Raw genomic sequence first — 18596 nt, forward strand, 5'->3', positions numbered from 1 at the left:
ACTGACCCTGGTCCTGGAGAACCACAGTCCAGCGGGTCTCAGTACTGACCCTGGTCCCGGAGAACCACAGTCCAGCGGGTCTCAATACCCTGGTCCTGGAGAACCACAGTCCAGCAGGTCTCAATACTGACTCCTGGAGAACCACAGTCCAGCAGGTCTCAATACTGACCCTGGTCCTGGAGAACCACAGTCCAGCAGGTCTCAATACTGACCCTGGTCCTGGAGATCAACAGTCCAGTGGGTCTCAATACTGACCCTGGTCCTGGAGATCAACAGTCCAGCAGGTCTCAATACTGACCCTGGTCCTGGAGATCAACAGTCCAGCAGGTCTCAATACTGCTCACCATGAAGTCATCATCTTGTGAAGACTGGAAATTGTGTGTTTTGATCAGCTTAGTGAGTTAACTGGTTCAGTTCTGTCAGGGTGCTGGGATTTTCTTGTGAAGTGATCTCTGAAGCGCTTCACTGACCAGATCACCTCCCTCAGAGGTCAAAGAGAAAGCCGAAGAGAGATTAGAAGCTGCCGAGTCATGGTCTTGCCTGCTGGACCTGGGCTCCCCAGGACCCTGGGATGTGGTCTCAAGACTGGGACTGTGTGGGTCAGCAGGGACAGAGGCCCAGGAGCCCAGGAGCACAAGACTCACTGCCTGTCTCTCTGCCCGCAGTATTCCAAGAAGGTGGACGACCGATTCGGGGGCTACGTGGCCTGCACCCTCCTCGTCTTCTGTTTCATATCCTTCGTCCAGATCGTCATCTTTCCTCAGTGAGTCCCTGTGCGACACCAGAGCCCGGGTTCTGGAGGACGTTTGTCCGAAGGCGCGGCCCCGTGCGCCCGTGTCCTGTGAAACCTGGTTGTGGGAGGCCCAGGCGTTGCCAGCCGGAGTCTCCGGCGGCGCTAGCCGACTGTGACTGGTAGTGCTGGCGCACAGTGGGCTCAGCGCCACCAGGTTTGCGGAGACGTGCCTCACTCCGGCAGGCAGCAGCCACCCTCCCGCTAGGGGTGCGGTAGAGCAGACAGTTTCACGGTTTCCACGCCGGGGCGGGTCTGAGGTGATTGCCTGCCCCGGAGCAGATCTGTCTGGTGGCCCGTTGGGGTGGTGGACTGGGGTCACCCCGACAGACGGCAGTGCGCGGGGATGAGGGGGGCGGGGAGGCCCTGCTGCTGTCCTTCACACGGCTCCTCTCTCTCCTGCAGTACACCCCTCATGTTGGGCATCTACATCAGCATCTTCATCATCCTCGCCAACATCCTCTTCATCTGTGCCATCTACTCCTGCATTAAGGTGAGTGCTGGCTCGTCCCCTCCCCCTAGGTATTGCTCCATCTATTTCTGACCCCCCTCAGTGCAGTGTTAGTGTACTGTAGTGTCCAGTCAGTCAGTGTGTGTGTATTAACCCCTCTCTCTCAATGCAGTGTTAATGTACTGTAGTGTCCAGTCAGTCAGTGTGTGTGTATTAACCCCTCTCTTTCAGTGCAGTGTTAGTGTACTGTAGTGTCCAGTCCAGTCAGTCAATGTGTCTGTATTAACCCCTCTCTCTCAGTGATGTGTTAATGTACTGGAGTGTCCAGTCAGTGTGTCTGTATTAACCCCTCTCTCAGTGCAGTGTTAGTGTACTGTAGTGTCCAGTCAGTCAGTGTGTGTGTATTAACCCCTCTCTCTCAATGCAGTGTTAGTGTACTGTAGTGTCCAGTCAGTCAGTGTGTCTGTATGAACCCCTCTCTTTCAGTGCAGTGTTAGTGTACTGTAGTGTCCAGTCAGTCAATCTGTCTGTATTAACCCCTCTCTCTCAGTGATGTGTTAATGTACTGGAGTGTCCAGTCAGTGTGTCTGTATTAACCCCTCTCTCAGTGCAGTGTTAGTGTACTGTAGTGTCCAGTCAGTCAGTGTGTGTGTATTAACCCCTCTCTCTCAATGCAGTGTTAGTGTACTGTAGTGTCCAGTCAGTCAGTGTGTCTGTATGAACCCCTCTCTCTCAGTGCAGTGTTAATGTACTGGAGTGTCCAGTCAGTCAGTGTGTGTGTATTAACCCCTCTCTCAGTGCAGTGTTAGTGTACTGTAGTGTCCAGTCAGTCAGTGTGTCTGTATGAACCCCTCTCTCTCAGTGCAGTGATAATGTACTGTAGTGTCCAGTCAGTCAGTGTGTCTGTATTAACCCCTCTCTCTCAGTGCAGTGATAATGTACTGTAGTGTCCAGTCAGTCAGTGTGTCTGTATTAACCCCTCTCTCTCAGTGCAGTGTTAGTGTACTGTAGTATCCAGTCAGTGTGTCTGTATTAACCCCTCTCTCTCAGTGCAGTGTTAGTGTACTGTAGTATCCAGTCAGTCAGTGTGTCTGTATTAACCCCTCTCTCAGTGCAGTGTTAATGTACTGGAGTGTCCAGTCAGTGTGTCTGTATTAACTCCTCTCTTAGTGCAGTGTTAATGAACTGCAGTGTCCAGTCAGTGTGTCTGTATTAACCCCTTTCTCAGTGCAGTGTTAATGAACTGCAGTGTCCAGTCAGTGTGTCTGTATTAACCCCTCTCTCTCTCAGTTATTCCCGGCCGCCATGCAGACAGTGTCGAAGAAGATTGTACAGTCTCGCACCAACAGCACGCTGGTGGGAGTCTTCACCATCATTCTGGTCTTCATCTCTGCCTTTGTCAACATGGTAATGCCTCACTTTTCAGCCTAGCATACAAAGGTCCTGCCCCCTCAGATCGCCCTACCAAATTACTTGACAGTAATATGTTCGTTGTGAGTGACCTGCCCTGTCCAAAGTATTGGGAATTACTCATCATGAAGTATTTCCCATGATTCTTCAGCACCATAAGTGTGAGCTCTGTTATTGGAAAGAGAGCTGGAGAGTGTAACCTCACAAGTGGCATAACTGTCAGTGCATCTGGTGCTTTTCTGAAGGCAACAGCAGACCTGGCTAATGTATACCTTGAGACAGCCTCAAGGGTTTACTGGTCACAAGAAGCTACTGAATCCCGGATTGTGTTGTGAGACAACTACCAATCTGGCCTGTATTTCCACAGACATCTGTGTACATATAGTAGAACTGAAGTCCCACTGCTGCATCTGGAATTGCCCTAGAGATGGAGCAAGGATATGGGTATTCTCTAGTTTTGTGGCAGGACTGCATGTGGGTTAGGAAATGCCTTTAAAAATAAGTGATGTCATTGGCGCAGTGGCTAACATTGCTGGTAGGCTACTAGGCTTCTGGGAAAATTGTCCCTGGTGCGAGTCTCTGTGTGTGTCTGTGTGTGCCCTGCCAAGGACTGGTGTCCTGTCCAGGGTGTACCTCGCCTTGCGCCCATTGCCTGCTGGGATAGGCCCCGGCTCCCCGGCGACCCTGTACTGGACAAAGCAGTTAGAAAATGGATGGATGGAGTGGAGAGATGAGCTTTCTGCACACTGTTACCTCACTCTGTGAGGATAATATAGTGCACGCTGTGCCACACAGCACAGGCACACCTCTGAACTCCTGTCTGAGTGGAAGAATCAAGGCGGATTCTAATAAGGACACTGGAAGGGGCTATTCCAGCAGGATGGCCTTGCTGTGTGGCAGAGGTAGCACAGGAAATGGTCACCGGGGATTGGGGATTGGGGTGCGGAAATCAGCCTTAATATCTCCTTGCATTTCCAAAGCTGGGAAAATCCGGCTGGGCCAGGCGCTCTCGCCGGGTGTTTCTCTGGCCCTTCAGTCAGACTCGCAGCGTGTCGAGAGCTCCTGTTCTGTCTCGCTGTTCGCAGTTCGCCTGCAGCAGGGAGAGCTTGCCGGAGTGCGTGGCGCAGAGCCTCAACACCACCGTCGACCAGGTGGGCCTGTGCCACATCCGCAACCTCACCCTGTCGGCCGGGGAGGGGCTGGTGCTGTGCCCGGGGGATGCCCCGCCCTGTATCTTCCCCGAGGTGAGTGTGTGGCGGGCTGGGGGTCGGGGGTCGGGGGTCGTGTATGCAGGTGCTTTGAATCCTTTCAGTCTGTCCTTCCTGTCTCCTGTCTGTGTGCACTGGCCAGTCTCTCTAATTCTGTATTTCAGCTGTGTTCAGCATTGTCTTGCTATGTTCAGGAATGCTTTTCTCTCAGTATTTTAGCTACAGTGTGCTATGTTCAGTATTGTCTGTCTTTGTCCAGTATTGCAGCTACAGAGTGCTGTGTTCAGCATTGCTTCACTATGTATTGTCTCACTGTGTTCAGTAATGCTGATTTCTCAGTATTTTAGCTACAGTGTGCTGTGTCCAGTATTGTCTTGCTGTGATCAGGACTTCAGCTACAGTGTGCTGTGTTCAGGATTGTCTCGCTGTGTGTTCAGTATTTCAGCCACAGTGTGCTATGTCCAGTATTGTCTAGCTGTGTTCAGGACTTCAGCTACAGTGTGCTGTGTACAGTATTGTCTTGCTGTGTTCGGGACTTCAGCCACAGTGTGCTGTGTTCAGCATTGTCTCGATGTGTCCGGTATTGACTCGCTGTGTTCAGGACTTCAGCTAAAGTGTGCTGTGTACAGTATTGTCTTGCTGTGTTCAGTATTTCATCTATAGTGTGCTGTGTCCAGTAGTGTCTCGCTGTGTTCAGTAATTCAGCTACAGTGTGCTGTGTCCAGTAGTGTCTCGGTGTGTTCAGTAATTCAGCTACAGTGTGCTGTGTCCAGTAGTGTCTCGGTGTGTTCAGTAATTCAGCTACAGTGTGCTGTGTCCAGTAGTGTCTCGCTGTGTTCAGTATTTCAGCTACAGTGTGCTGTGTCCAGTAGTGTCTCGGTGTGTTCAGTAATTCAGCTACAGTGTGCTGTGTCCAGTAGTGTCTCGCTGTGTTCAGTATTTCAGCTACAGTGTGCTGTGTCCAGTAGTGTCTCGCTGTGTTCAGTAATTCAGCTACAGTGTGCTGTGTCCAGTAGTGTCTCGGTGTGTTCAGTAATTCAGCTACAGTGTGCTGTGTCCAGTAGTGTCTCGGTGTGTTCAGTAATTCAGCTACAGTGTGCTGTGTCCAGTAGTGTCTCGCTGTGTTCAGTATTTCAGCTACAGTGTGCTGTGTCCAGTAGTGTCTCGCTGTGTTCAGTATTTCAGCTACAGTGTGCTCCTCACCCTGCTGGCGTGCTCGGTGTTCCTGCAAATCAGCAGCATTGGGAAGCTGGCGCTGATGCTGCTGATCCAGTTGGCGTACCTGGTCATCGTGGAGTGGCCCGAGGTGGCCCTGTTTGACAACGCCGACCTCTTCGTCACCGCCAACGCGCTGTGAGTCGTCCAGCTTGCCTGTCCCGACCCCAGCCTTGCAGTCGCCCCTCATCGTCACCTGGTCTTGCTATTCCCTCTCAGCCTTGCACTGCTGGCCTGGTTTATGCTTATAGCCCCCCTGATCGGACCGCTCTCACAGTTCTTGCTCCATTGTATTCCCACCCTATTTGGACCTGCTAATGGTATGCTCACCAGCCCACCAGACACGCCCACCTGCAGACAAGGCCATCTGCCTTGCCCACCTGCAGACACGCCCACTTACAGACAGGCCCCACATGATATGCCCACCCATGGACACACCCCTGACACGCCCACCTGTAGACACGCCCCTCGTCCGTCCTCTTGCTGATATGCCTGACACGCCCCCTGACCCGTCCTCTTGCTGATATGCCCACCTGACACGCCCACCTACAGACATGCCTCCTGACCTCTGACTCTTGCCGATATGCTCATCGGAGCCGTTCACCATTCCACATGCCTGGAGCTCCACTGCGCTGTCCTGCTGGAGCAGGAGAGCAGCTGGCCTGACTCGTGTCCACCCGCTTGGGGAATCGTGGTCCCAGTCACCTGCCCAGTCTGAGCCTGGGCCATGACCTGTGACCTCCTCTCAGGATGCTCTCTCCCCATTGCCCCTGGCACTTCTCATTCCACCATTCACCCCGAATTCTTCCTCTTGCCTCTTGCCATGCTCTTTGGCACGCCCCCTCGCGCCCTCTTTCCCTGTTCTGGTTCAGATTCGTGCTTAATCTGCCCTTTTGCCTTTTTTTTCCCCAGACATTGGAATGACACAGAGCAGTGGTAAGTTGACTGTTTTCCACCTGCTCGGTTCAGTTAACCGTTGTCCAGTAGTCTTGCCCTGCTTGTCAGTAACAGATACTCATTATTGCTTTTTTCTCTTTGCCCAGGTCGTCCACCAACGAGACAGACCAATGGTAAGTGCTCTTTCTGTCTACCTGTGTCCCTGTCTGTCTGTGTCCCTGCCTGTCTGGTTGTGTCCTTGCTTGTCTGTCTGTCTGTCTCTCTGCCTGTCTGTGTCCCTGCCTGTCTGTCTGTATCCCTGTCTGTCTGTGTCCTTGCCTGTCTGTCTGTTTCTCTGTCTGTCTGTGTCCCTGCCTGTCTGTGTCCTTGCCTGTCTGTCTGTCTCTCTGCCTGTCTGTGTCCTTGCCTGCCTGTCTGTCTCTCTGCCTGTCTGTCTCTCTGCCTGTTTGTGTCCTTGCCTGTCTGTCTCTCTGCCTGTCTGTCTGTGTCTCTGCCTGTCTGTGTCCTTGCCTGTCTGTCTCTCTGCCTGCCTGTCTGTCTCTCTGCCAGTGTAAGGAGACTCGTGTTCAGCAGCAGCAGTAGTGCAGGACACAGCTCTGCTCCAGGACCAGTGGCTGAGCTCAGCTGAGCAAGCCCTGGTCAGCTCTCAGGCCCTTCATGGTGTCTTCTGCACCTGCACTCGTTAGTGACCCGTCTGAGGTTCTTACAGAGGACGTCCTCTGCCCTGCGAGCTGCGACTGCCCCAGGGGCGCCAGCGGGCCGGTCCCTCTGTTTCCTCCTTGTGTGGTTTGAGGCGCTTTGGAGAGGACACAGCACACTAACCTATGAGCGTGGCTCGTCCTGGTCACATCCCGCAGACCAGCGCCGCGCTAACTTCCGAGGCTGGAGTTACCAGGGCCTCCCTGGCGCCCCCTGCCTGTCTTAGAGCGCCAGAACAGCCCCTCCTCCTCCTCCGGCGGGTGACCGCTGTCAAAGGGCAGCTACAGAAGGGCAGGACACGAGCACGTTTTGGACAGGCTCCTGCTCGGCCGCAGCGCTGATGGGACGGCAACTCTCTTGTTCGAAGGGTGTGGGGGAGTGGGCACTAGAGGTCACCCCTCTGTCTCGCCTAACGAGCTCCCCTTTTCCAGAGGGGCAGCGGGGTCACACCTCCCTCCCAGAGCTTCAGAGCAGGTCAGGCGCCGCTGGACGTTGGGGATTTGAGATGGACCGACTGTGTGACTTGTGCGTCTGTGTGTGTGTGTGAACAGTAGCTGGGACAACATGACCAAGGTGCCACTGAAGCTGATGACCCCGGTCATCCTGACGGTGTTCGTCCTGGCGCTGTACCTTCACGCCCAGCAGGTGGAGTCCACCGCGCGGCTGGACTTCCTGTGGAAACTGCAGGTAGGTCCTGGTGCTGTGCACGGCGCCCCCAGCTGGCGGGGTGTGGTATACATCCAGAGACAGGCACTTGTCCTCAACAGCTACAGTCTACACTGTCTAGCTCCGTAGAACAGGGGGGTCTGGTTTTGGAATCAACAGATGAACCCCCGTCCTCTCTTCCACCTCACCCAGTTAGACGTTTATAATATCAGCCTGACCAAATCAGAACAGATCTGATCACTCCAGGCTGAAAGAGCCCAGTATGGTCCTGCAGTCCCATTCTGTCTCCTCTTCTTGCTCCAGCTGGACCGGATAATTTTTAAGTTGGCGTGATGTCCAGGTCTTTATACTAACATCCTGGTTCTCCCAGTGAAGCCTGCAGGTCTGTGGCTCTAAAGGGAAACACCAGCCCTTCCTGTGTTAGTCTGAACTGTGTACATTTGAGTAGGATCGGGTTGCCATGACCACACCAACCCTACCACTCCCCCTCCCCTCTGTTCTGTGGTTGCCATGACCACACCAACCCTACCACTCCACCTCCCCTCTGTTCTGTTGTTGCCATGACCACACCAACCCTACCACTCCCCCTCCCCTCTGTTCTGTTGTTGCCATGACCACACTGACCCTACCACTCCCCCCCCCCTCTGTTCTGTTGTTGCCATGACCACACACACCCTACCACACCCCCTGCTCTTGCTTCTGTGGTTGCCATGACCACACCAACCCTACCACACCCTCCCCTCTGTTTTGTGGTTGTCAGGCGACGGAGGAGAAGGAGGAGATGGAGGAGCTGCAGGCCTACAACCGCAGGCTGCTCCACAACATCCTGCCCAAAGACGTAGCCGCCCACTTCCTGGCGCGGGAGAGGCGCAACGACGAGCTGTACTACCAGTCCTGCGAGTGCGTGGCCGTCATGTTCGCCTCCATCAGCAACTTCTCCGAGTTCTACGTGGAGCTGGAGGCCAACAACGAGGGCGTGGAGTGCCTGCGGCTGCTGAACGAGATCATCGCCGACTTCGACGAGGTAACCGGCGCCTGTCGTTCGCCGAGAGGGCTTTAACACACAGGTTGGGCACCACCGGTGCAGCAAACTGTAATAGGTTGGAGAAAATAATGACCATCCATTCGCTTTCTAACCACATTATCCGGTATGGCCTTGATTGCCTGTGCACTGCACCAGGTCCGATTCATTTCCTTAGTGCTGTCTGTGTGGAGTCTGCATGTTCTTTCTGTGTTCATGTGGGTTTCCTCCCACAGTCCAGAGACGTGCTGGTAAATGAATTGGCTTCTGTGACAGTTAGCCCTGGTGTGAGTATGTCTGTGTCTGTGTCTGTGTCTGTGTGTGTGCCCTGTGCTGGACCCCAGCTTCAGCCTGTTGCTTGCTGGGACAGTCTCCAGTGGTTTCGAAAATGGATGGCTGGTGCATTTAAACAGGGGGGCACTGTGATTAAAGGGTAATAGTTCCAGGCTTGAGAGGGCTGACGGGAAGGTCTGGAGTGCCGTAGCTCTGCGGTGCTCCCCAGAGACCTGCCAACTCCCAGCCTGCCTTAGTGACCCAGTCCCTCCGTAACCCTCCCCCCCCGCCCCGCAGATCATCAGCGAGGAGCGGTACCGGCAGCTGGAGAAGATCAAGACCATCGGCAGCACCTACATGGCGGCCTCGGGCCTCAACGACTCCACCTACGACAAGGAGGGCAAGTCGCACATCACGGCTCTGGCCGACTACGCCATGCGGCTCATGGAGCAGATGAAGTACATCAACGAACATTCCTTCAACAACTTCCAGATGAAAATCGGTAGGGAGAGAGCCGGGCCCCGGGCGGTTCTGCCCCTGGTCCTGTCGCTGCTCAGTTGGGCTCGTTGATCTGGATCCGACTGCTTTGTCGTGCCTTAGTTGCTGATGAAACGTACTCCTTGATCCACCAGGCCTAACTGGGCTCGGCCATGCCCCCGCTACAGGTGCGAGGCTGTTTACAACCGACTTCGTGCAGCGCTGCAGATGTGATCTCACTCGAACTTTACACGATTGTTAATTGGCCAATTAATTCACTGATTCGATTATGTGATCAAGCAGTTGGTTGTAGCGATAGGTCCTGTTCATTGTTCATTGTGGTATATATCACTGGCATTGATGTTCTGTAGTTGAGGCTCTTTTTGATAGAGTATTTACTCTGCCATTGACCCCTCTTGCTCGGGGAGCTGAAGGGTTATTGTCCGCAGTGTCAGATTCTGTCTGTGTTGGGCACTGTCCAGCAGGCCCAGCGTGGAGCAGACGTGTACACAGACTACTTCAGTGCCGTTTGTCCCTGTATTCTCACTGTGCAGGGCTGAACATCGGGCCCGTGGTGGCGGGGGTGATCGGGGCGCGGAAGCCGCAGTACGACATCTGGGGCAACACAGTGAACGTGGCCAGCCGCATGGACAGCACCGGGGTGCCCGACCGCATCCAGGTACCCCCGATGCACTTCACATCCGAATCCCAAATCCCTGCAGCTTCTCGTCATGCGGCTGAATTGCCAAATTGAGGGCTCACGGGGATGGTGCCGCCGAATGTATCGGGAGGGGTTACGGGTTCGTGAAATCTCCTGAGCTCCAGAAATCCAGAAAGGGACGATGGCGGCCGGGGAAGGGGTGAGGGTCTACAGCCCCCAGTCTTCTGAAAGCACGCTGCAGTCTGCGGGCTTGCCCTGAGCCGACTCTGCTGACCGCAGGCTGTCCTCTGGTGGCTGAGCAAAATTCTACAATTTGCATTTCCAGTTGTGTTGTGAGGGCTCCACCTGCTGGTGGCATCGGGCCATCGCACATTTTGACACTGTGCTCCTGGATGGGGCTGCCGGGCAGTGGGGAGGGTCAGAAGCACTGATCATGGGGAAGGAAAGTCGTCCGGGTTACGTGCCTCCTCTGTACTGTCTGTATGCTGTATGAAATAAATGATGCATAAGAGCCCGTCTGAAAGCTCAAGCCTCTTTGTTTCTGCCTGTACCCGCAGGTGACCACCGACCTGTACCAGGTGCTGGCGGGGAAAGGCTACCAGCTGGAGTGCCGCGGCGTGGTCAAGGTGAAGGGGAAGGGCGAGATGACCACATACTTCTTGAACGACGGCCCCCAGAACAGTTAGCAGTGAGCAGGGAGGGGAGGGGGCGGGGAGGCGGCGCAGCGGACCGCTGAGGAGAACCCCGATCACTTGAACAAAGAGGCCTTGAAAGCGTTCGGGACGGCCCAGAAGGAAACATGAAATATTTCTGTTTTTTTGGTGTGCGTTTGTCCCATTTTTGTCGGCACAAATTGAAGGAAGACTCTGGGGGGGGGGGGTTAAGCCTCCATCACTTGAGGCTACTTGAAAGGTGCAAAATCGTCTTTTTATAAACGAGGCTTTTTCGCCTTGGAAGGAAGGACTGGACCACAAGTCTTTTGTGTCTCCATCACGTTCGCAGTTCCAGGACAGTTCTCAACACAGGTACTTGTATTTTTGGGTCAGTCTCTACATTATTTATTTATCTTCAGGAAAGTTTTTTTTTTTAATCTACAAACTCCTACAAATGTGTGTATTGTTCAAAACAAACAACAAAAACAACAACCAAAGAACGGAATATTTAACCTGAGGAGCTTGAGAAACATCGGCTTCATTTTCACCTCTGCTGAATAATCGCTCTTTAATCTGGTAATCAAAATTGTTTTTTGGTGTTTGTTCTGCAAACCCCTCTTTGCTCAATTTTGTTTTTCTTGTGTTTTATTTATTTTAGGTTTTGTCTTTAGAAACTGACCAAGTAATAACCACTTGATATTCTTCTTTGGGTCAAAGAAAAATTATTTTTAATTATTTGTGTTCTGATGGGCTCTTGAGGATGAAGGAAGTCTGTTGTTTCTTGTTTTGTTTTTCTTTTCCTTGAAACAGAAAGATGTATGTACATCAGAAACACCTTTCAACTTGCTTTTCACACTGTTAAGCCGTTGCGGCCTGCTAGGCCCCGATTCAACAAAGAAGCCTGGGACTCGATTTTATTTCCCACCCCGCAACTCCTCCCAAGGCCTCCTGGACACGATGTGCGGGACTCTGCCCAGGCGCAGTCCTTCAAGTACACAGGAGCAGAGCCTGCGGCATTTGTTTATACGTGCTATCAGTGACCTTTTCTTCTTCTCTTTGCAAAGAAGTATTTTTGGTACAAAACTAAAACAGGAAAAAAAAACCCACAAACACTTGAGAGAAGCGAAGACTCCAGTCTTCTGTCCTCTGAACTGTTCTATTGCATCGGACACCGCGGTACCAGACAGTATATAACCTTCTGATTCTTATAGAGAAGACATTTTTTTAAGAAAAGAAAAAATATACATAAATATATATAAATATATTATGACTGAATACTGTGCTTTATAATCTTCAAGGGGCGTAACTCTTTTCACTGTGAGGTTTATATGATACAACACCAAGTTGCTCTCTAGCCAAACTTCCTACTCTGAAGCATGACTGATTGTGGTAACTCTACATTTGTTTCTTCCTAGTTTTCCATGTTGGGTATTTTTATCACCTCTATTAACCTTTTAATTGTTATTAATGTTATTATAATTACTGTTATGATTACTCCATTCCAACTTAAAGCATCAAAGACCAGAACGCCCCCGGCGAAAGACGGGGTGTCGCCCTCGCCCTCCTCGGTGGCCCCTGGGAGGAGTGTGGGGTGCCTGTCCGTCTCGCCCTCCCGGGAGGCTGAACAGACTCGGCCAGGAACAATCAAGGAGACACTTCCTGTCAGAGAGGAAGTGGATGGCGCGTGTGTATAGCGGGACACCCCAAACCATATTATCCCTACCCCTGGGGGCCCCGTAAAGATGCGGCCCTGCGATTAGCGATGCACGGGTCTGAACGTTTTCCCCCGGTCGAGCCTGCGCGCTCATTCTGCTCTTTTGCCCTTGCTGTCGCACCTCACTGTGGCCAATCGGGGTATTGCTGTCCTGGGATGGGGTGGCACAGTGAATGCACAGCCGCAGAGCAGGGCGCAAACGAGGACAGATGATGTCTGATGTGGAAGAGTACAGTTTGTGCGCCTGTGTGTAGGGGCGGAGGTTTAAGATGGTGCGAAAGGGCTGGGGGCCACTGTCCAGTGGGTTAGACAGGTCACGGTAAATCAGCACCACCTTTAACAGGATTTGAAAGGAGGGTTAAATTAGTCCGTTTGTGCTGATCGCGCCTCATACTAGTATCTAACCAGGGATGAAGGTAAACCAGGAGGCCCTGTGACCCCAGACACAGCTGCAGGATCCTGGGTTTGATTCCCAGTGCTTGCCTGTACAAAGTTTGCATGTTCTTCCTGTGATCACACGGGTCTTTTCCAGGTGCGCTGGTCACCTCCCCTCTCCCAGAGACCCATGGTCTGGGTTTGAGCGGTTGCTCAGTCCCTCCCCCCCCTCACTGCTGTGCCCTGTCAAGAGTGGCTTTCGTGCTTTTGGGCTTTGGTGGAACTTGAATGCAGCTGATCTTGAATTGTCTGTCTAATTCAGTGGTTTGTTATTACTGTTACGATTATTCCATTCCAAATGAAAGGATCAAAGACCAGTACATCTAAGGCAGGAATCTCCAACCCTGCTCCTGGGGAGCCCCAGTCCTGCAGGATCTGGGGGTCACCATTAAACCACCCGTGTCTAAAGAATATGGGATCAATTCCCTTGTGATCAATTAAACAGGTGATTAGTTGAAAAAAGTAATTTAGCAATCATGCGGAACTAAACTCTTATATTATCTTCAGCCTTCAAGGACTAGAATTCCCTTATCAGATTACTTGTCTGATTCATCAGCGGATCACAGGTGATTTATACATCTAATAGGCTGAGGTTCCACAAAGCCAGGATTGGGGACCCCTGCTCTAAGCTAGCCCACAGGACACTGGCCATCACGCCTTAATGTTAGTATTTTGGTTGGGATGGAGTGAATGGGGATTTCTGCTAAAACCCAAGGGACTCTGTGCATTTTACTGTAGTGCCACCTAGTGTTCAACGAGTTGAGTTCCCACGAATTTCAAGACAAGACGAGGAGAGGTTTGGCATTTCTATACAGAAACAGTCATATGATGAAATAAGACAATGAGAAAAAAATAAAAAAGATGTTTTTCCCCCTTGAAAAAAAAGGGTTGGTTTGTGTAGTCTGTTTGGGTGTATCTTATTTAAAAAGTGAAGGAAGAAAACTCACGGGAAGCCAAATTCATCATGTTCTTCTGTGCCGGCTGAAGTGGATTCTGGGATATTTACTATACATCAGTAGACAGGTATTAACTTAAGGACAGCAGTCTAAGTCATGAGTGTCGCATAGGTTTTCATGAATCTTTTTGTTTGGTATCAGAAAAGAATTGGAATACAGATTGAGAACCCAAATATAAGGGTCTGTTTCATTCTTTGAAAGGATTGCTTAACGTTTTGGAAGGGTCATTTGCTGGGAAAAGTGACATACAAATCAACACAACAGGGAGATATGCTGAAAAATTCTCCCAGGGTTCCTTGGTAGAAAACCAAGAGTCATCAGACGTCTCCTGTGACACTAAGACTCCTGGCTTAGTTATCCCACGCCTGTAAGGAACAAGTCTCAACCTAGAGATTCTACACGTACAATCAAAAAGCTTCCTCTTGGTAATTGTGCAGGGCCTGACAGAGATGCTTGCTTATTCAGATGGTTGGTATTGACACTATAGACTAACAGGCCCCAGAGAAGCATGATGCCCTGGAGGCAAATCAGGATTTCAGAGCCGAGTGGAGACGAGTTAATCAATGCCAAACATTGCAGAATGTAGATGGTTAATTAAAGTGCCGCCCTGATACGATGACAAGTGTGACAGAACCTGGGAAAACTAGAATGCACCTGTAAAATGTTTTAATTAAACACTGCTCTAATTTGCACGGCCTCTCCTGATTTAAACACTATCAACGATCTGTTGCAGGACTAGTGCACAACCGGTTGAATGCTGGTTTAATTGTGAGAGAGAAGACTGTGTTCATTAATGAAACACAGGAACTTGAAGTAGAGAAAGTAGTGAAAGGTAAGCATTGAAGGAGACATTGTGATTTTTAATGATGTCATTGCTGGCAGGATGCCTCAGGGTAAGTCACGGAATTGCAGCAGTCGCTGCCTTCAGGCCCAGAGCTGAGTCTGAGTCCCGATCCGTTTGCATTGTTCGGGACCAGGACCGTTAAAGAGGTGGCAAGGCTGCATTATTGGCACTTCAAAGTTAAAATACTTAAAATAGTGCTCTTCCTATACCCCCGGCAACAGTAGATCCTTCTCATTCTCCTAGGAGTTAGCCAACAGCGTTTAAAACTACTGTCCTGCTGCTCTGTTCTTCACACACACCTAGACAAGGGCTATCTGTGTCCGGCCTGGTGTGCTCTGGTTTTTATTCCTACCTGTGTAGTGCATTCTTATTTTTCTTAGATAGGAATAGCGAGTTTTAGTTTTTTCAAAGTTGCTTATTCAAGACATTCACTTAAAGGTATACTTAGATTCAATACAGTGTAAGTTAAGGTGTTTTGAGACCTGGATGAATCTCACTTTTTGAAAATAATACTAAGGGAATGTCTTTCTATAAAGGAACAAGTAATAGGAGCCCTCACACCTGAAGAAGGCTCCACGGCCGAAACGTGTTTTCTTTCTTCTTTTTTTTCAGCATGGAATAAACCTATTACTTGTTCCTTTGCAGCCTACGCATGCTGATGCAGCTACCCACCTGAACTGCCATGTCTTTGTATATGCTAGTATGGCCCTCTTGATGTCGTACTTGAACTTCATGTCATACCTTCTCTTTCCTCTAGAGGGCAGCAGTGGCTCTTTTGTTTTCTATGAGGGTGTGTGCGCGGTGGCGCAGTGGGTAGCATTGCAGTGTGTTTGCATGGGTTTTTGTCCAGGTGCTCTGATTTCCTCCCACAGTCCAGGTTTTATTAGTTTTTACCAGAGCACCCAGCTCGAACACGTGGAGAACATACAAACTCCACACAGACAGCACCCCAGGACTAGAATTAAACTCGGAGCCCCAGCACTGTGTAGCAGCAATGCTGGCCACTGTGCTGCCATGCCACTATTTGCAAGAACATGATTAATGAATTGGAGATCACCATGTTCAAACAGCTTTAAGGGAGTAAAACGGCAGTTGCTTTAAGTGCACACTGCCAGAGCACAGAGATTTGACTGTGTTGAGGACTAAGGGAAAGAAGAAAACGTGAAGACGCAGGGAGTCAGAAACAGGGTGTAAATGTCAAGGAAGGGGTGTCACTGTCGCCAGCGAAGTCAGACAGGTTGCAGGAGGTCGGGCACAACAGACTTCAGGACAGGAAGAGGTGTCGTTGCTGAGGTGCGAGACACAGGAAGCTGCCTTCTGAGAGTCTGACTCATCGTCTGAATATGTTCCGCAACACCTGCGACTGGTCAAGCAAAGTGAAAACCGCTGGTGGGTGTTGGTGTGTCTATCACAGCGGATCGGAGCCTGGGAGTGACTCTCCCAGCGATCCGAAGAAGCAGAGGGAAAGCAGCTGATCGAGCTGAGACAAGACCATCCCTGTCTTGAGTAATCAAGCATTCCTCCCAGGCCTGAAAGTGATTGGTTAACCCAAACTCTATTTCTGTGTATACTACTATTTTACTGGTGCAATGGGGAAGGCAAACAGATAGTCCTTGTTCAATCTAAAGCCCCTTCCGGACTTGAGTGTGACGGGTCTCCCCTTGAGGGTTTCAGTCTTTTCTGAAACCAGCAAGATATTTGAAAAATGTACATATATCTGATGCATTTGTTCTTAAGATCACAAGAAAGGGTACAAACCAGAGGAAGTCACTCAGCCTATCTAGTCTGTTTGGTAATGGGCTCTTTTATTAAAATGCACCTTAATTTTTCCAGTTTCCAATTAAGACGGGAAACTCTTGAGCTTTTGAACCAAACACAGGGATTGCCCATTCTGGTCCTCCAAACCAGCAGGCTGGCAGTGGAGGGTTCTGGGTGGCTCTGGGTTCTGCAGTTGTGGGTCTGGGGGTCTCCAGGCGTTGGGGGGGGTGGTCAGTGTAGGCTGAACTCCCGATGGGTCATGGACATGCTCTTCACAAACCTGAACAGGACGACAGAGACGGAGAGCACGGCGGGGTGCAGGTCAGAGGGGCGCGGCGACACCCTGTTTCGGGGGGAAAATCAGAACCGAACGAGCGCTCCCACCAGCCCCTGCGTACTTCGTCATCTCGCTGTGTCTCTGCGGGAAGCGTCGTACCCGGGTCCACGGCTCGCTGCCCTCGCTGCCTGGCTGACCGCTCCCCGACAGCCACCAGCCATAGCGCTGGCTGTCCGTCAGGGGCGCCCGGTAAATCTGGTTAGGGGCTTCGGAGAGACAGCAGAGTCAGACCCTCCCTCCCACTGCAGTGCTGTCCGTCAGCCCCCTCCCACTCCCCCCTCATACTTTCTCCTTTATCAGGTTCAGGGCAGTGGGGGAGCTGGGGCCTGTCCAGGCAAGGGACAGGCAGGGTACACCCTGGAAGGGACGCCAGTCCATCGCAGGGCCCACACGCACGCGCACACACTCGCACCAGGACCAAGTTCCCAGAAGCGAAGTAACCTACCAGCGTGTCTTTAGACTACAGGAGGAAACCCCCCTGAACCATGGGGAGAACATGCAAACTCCACACAGACAGCACCCCAGAAATTGAAACCGGGGCCCCAGCACTGCAAGGCAACCATGCTGGCCACCGCACCACCCAAATTGCTCTTGGGGGGGCCCCCGATTTCCATCTTTTGGAAGCAGATAGCATGACACAAAAAAGGGGGGATTTTAGGGGCGCAGCCTACATCTTGGCGTCTGTGCCCGCCTGACCAGCTCCTGGTATCTCTCCTGGCTCCCGCGGTGCAGCTCGCAGCTGAGGGCCTGGTGTGGCGCCGGGTTGACTGGGGGGAGCGTGGTACCGCGCTGGCGCCCGCCCACGCCGTCGCCCTCTGCAGACACAGCCACACGGACAGAGGTCACAGGTCACATGGAGCAGAAGACGGCTTACTGTCCGATAACGATGTAGATAACTTCCTGGCCAAAATATTAGACCCCGCCCCCACCACCACCCCCAAGGAGAAATGAGTTGAAGATCTGAGAGCAGCTGGGACAGGCTGTGGCCTGAGGGACTCCTCGGGCATGAGAAGTGTCCACAGCCCCATCCCATCCCACTCCTGCAGCAGGACGGACTTCAGCTGGGGGTGAGAGGAAGGAGGTGGTGTGTGGGGACAGAACTGGACAGGTCCACTGGTTCCACTGGTTTCCAGCAGGACTGAGGTGCTGGAAGTCTGTCTCCTGCTCCTCCAACCCAACCCCCCCCCCCCACACACACACTGCCCCCTGCTGGGGGGGTCTGTTCTTAGTATTAGGTAGCTCCTGGTATTTTGTCCAGCGAGTGTGAACATGAACGGCACTGCTAGGGGGACTGTACAAACTGTCTCCCAATCACACATTCTGCATCTAGAATGACAAGGCTGAAGCCAGGGGCGGTTCGCTCTGCGACCTGACTATTTTCTCCGCCTGTTCAGCGGCCCCTGCTCGGCGAGCACTAGAGCACCGCTAGCTCCTGTCTGCTGACGTCACCCGCCTCGCACCCTGGGCAGCTCAAAGCTTCGCGTGGTCACACCGCGGCTGTGCACATTTACAGTCCTGTTCAGTGTGTTTAAACCACAACGATTCATAGCGGTCTCTCTCTCTCATAGATTCTCTCACGATACTGTACGGACGAACTCACACGAGTGAAGCTTTCCTACATCAGACTACGTGTATCATAGTAATCCAATCAGAAAGCGCCGCGGAATAACGCGATTAAATGTCCGGCACAGCACAGTATTTTAATTTGCTATGATCGTCTTATCATGTTAAGTTGATTTACCCTGATCATACTGTGTTTTCTGCAGCTGTGACAGACGCCTGGATCCAAATGGGTCCTGATATCCCAGAAATGTTATGCCAAAAAAGGTCATTTTTGTGCTGTCGGTACCAGAGCTCGGGTGCGAGTGTAGGGCTGTAGCCAATTCCTGGAATTCTCGCGCAACGTTTACCACGTAGCTATAGCAACAGACACCGGCCCACTGCTTGATTGACGTTGGTGTGGACCAATCACTGAGCCGGATTGTGCGCGTGCGTGACGGCTGGGTAGTTCTGGACTTTTTTTTATTTTATTTTTTTGGTAGTTCTGGACTGTGTGCTTCCTGAAGTTCGGGGAAATCAATTTTCTATTGTAACAGCAAGTGTTTAAGTCACTGCTATTGTTTAAATGACG

The 18596-nt window shown here is 51.7% G+C and overlaps 2 protein-coding genes across 4 annotated transcripts in view; one reads left to right on the plus strand and one right to left on the minus strand.

Moving 5' to 3' along the window:
* adcy6a (adenylate cyclase 6a) overlaps positions 1–13455 on the plus strand; it is a 62295-nt gene extending 48840 nt beyond the window's left edge. For 2 of the 3 annotated variants that reach the window (XM_069187314.1, XM_069187308.1), the window contains exons 13-24: positions 666–763; positions 1196–1283; positions 2532–2648; positions 3737–3895; positions 5037–5212; positions 5987–6010; positions 6118–6144; positions 7222–7357; positions 8097–8360; positions 8928–9132; positions 9662–9786; positions 10326–13455. In XM_069187314.1, coding sequence (XP_069043415.1) covers positions 666–763; positions 1196–1283; positions 2532–2648; positions 3737–3895; positions 5037–5212; positions 5987–6010; positions 6118–6144; positions 7222–7357; positions 8097–8360; positions 8928–9132; positions 9662–9786; positions 10326–10454 — 1548 coding nt within the window. In that variant the 3' untranslated portion in view covers positions 10455–13455. The remainder of the gene's footprint in view (positions 1–665; positions 764–1195; positions 1284–2531; positions 2649–3736; positions 3896–5036; positions 5213–5986; positions 6011–6117; positions 6145–7221; positions 7358–8096; positions 8361–8927; positions 9133–9661; positions 9787–10325) is intronic. The other variant, XM_069187311.1, reaches the window with a different exon arrangement.
* A 2694-nt stretch (positions 13456–16149) lies between these two features.
* Positions 16150–18388, minus strand: LOC138237733 (sperm microtubule inner protein 11). The gene is made up of 4 exons (XM_069187320.1): positions 18207–18388; positions 17137–17280; positions 16527–16671; positions 16150–16408 (listed from the first exon to the last, which is right to left on the minus strand). Exons 1-4 carry the CDS (start codon positions 18295–18297, stop codon positions 16360–16362), a joined length of 429 nt encoding a protein of 142 aa, XP_069043421.1. The 5' UTR covers positions 18298–18388; the 3' UTR covers positions 16150–16359.
* Positions 18389–18596: the final 208 nt, after the last annotated feature.

Source organism: Lepisosteus oculatus, chromosome 1 (assembly GCF_040954835.1).
Source record: "Lepisosteus oculatus isolate fLepOcu1 chromosome 1, fLepOcu1.hap2, whole genome shotgun sequence".
NCBI classification, from domain to species: domain Eukaryota; kingdom Metazoa; phylum Chordata; class Actinopteri; order Semionotiformes; family Lepisosteidae; genus Lepisosteus; species Lepisosteus oculatus.

What these genes read in the sequence shown, in the direction of transcription:
- LOC138237733 (XM_069187320.1), bottom strand. Translation starts at nt 18,297, where the DNA reads ATGACCTTTTTTGGCATAACATTTCTGGGATATCAGGACCCATTTGGA. An exon ending in GAAAACACAGTATGATCAGG is followed by an intron (nt 17,281 to 18,206) that starts GTAAATCAACTT and finishes CTGTGTCTGCAG; the next exon opens with AGGGCGACGGCGTGGGCGGG. An exon ending in GCGGGCACAGACGCCAAGAT is followed by an intron (nt 16,672 to 17,136) that starts GTAGGCTGCGCC and finishes GTCTCTCCGAAG; the next exon opens with CCCCTAACCAGATTTACCGG.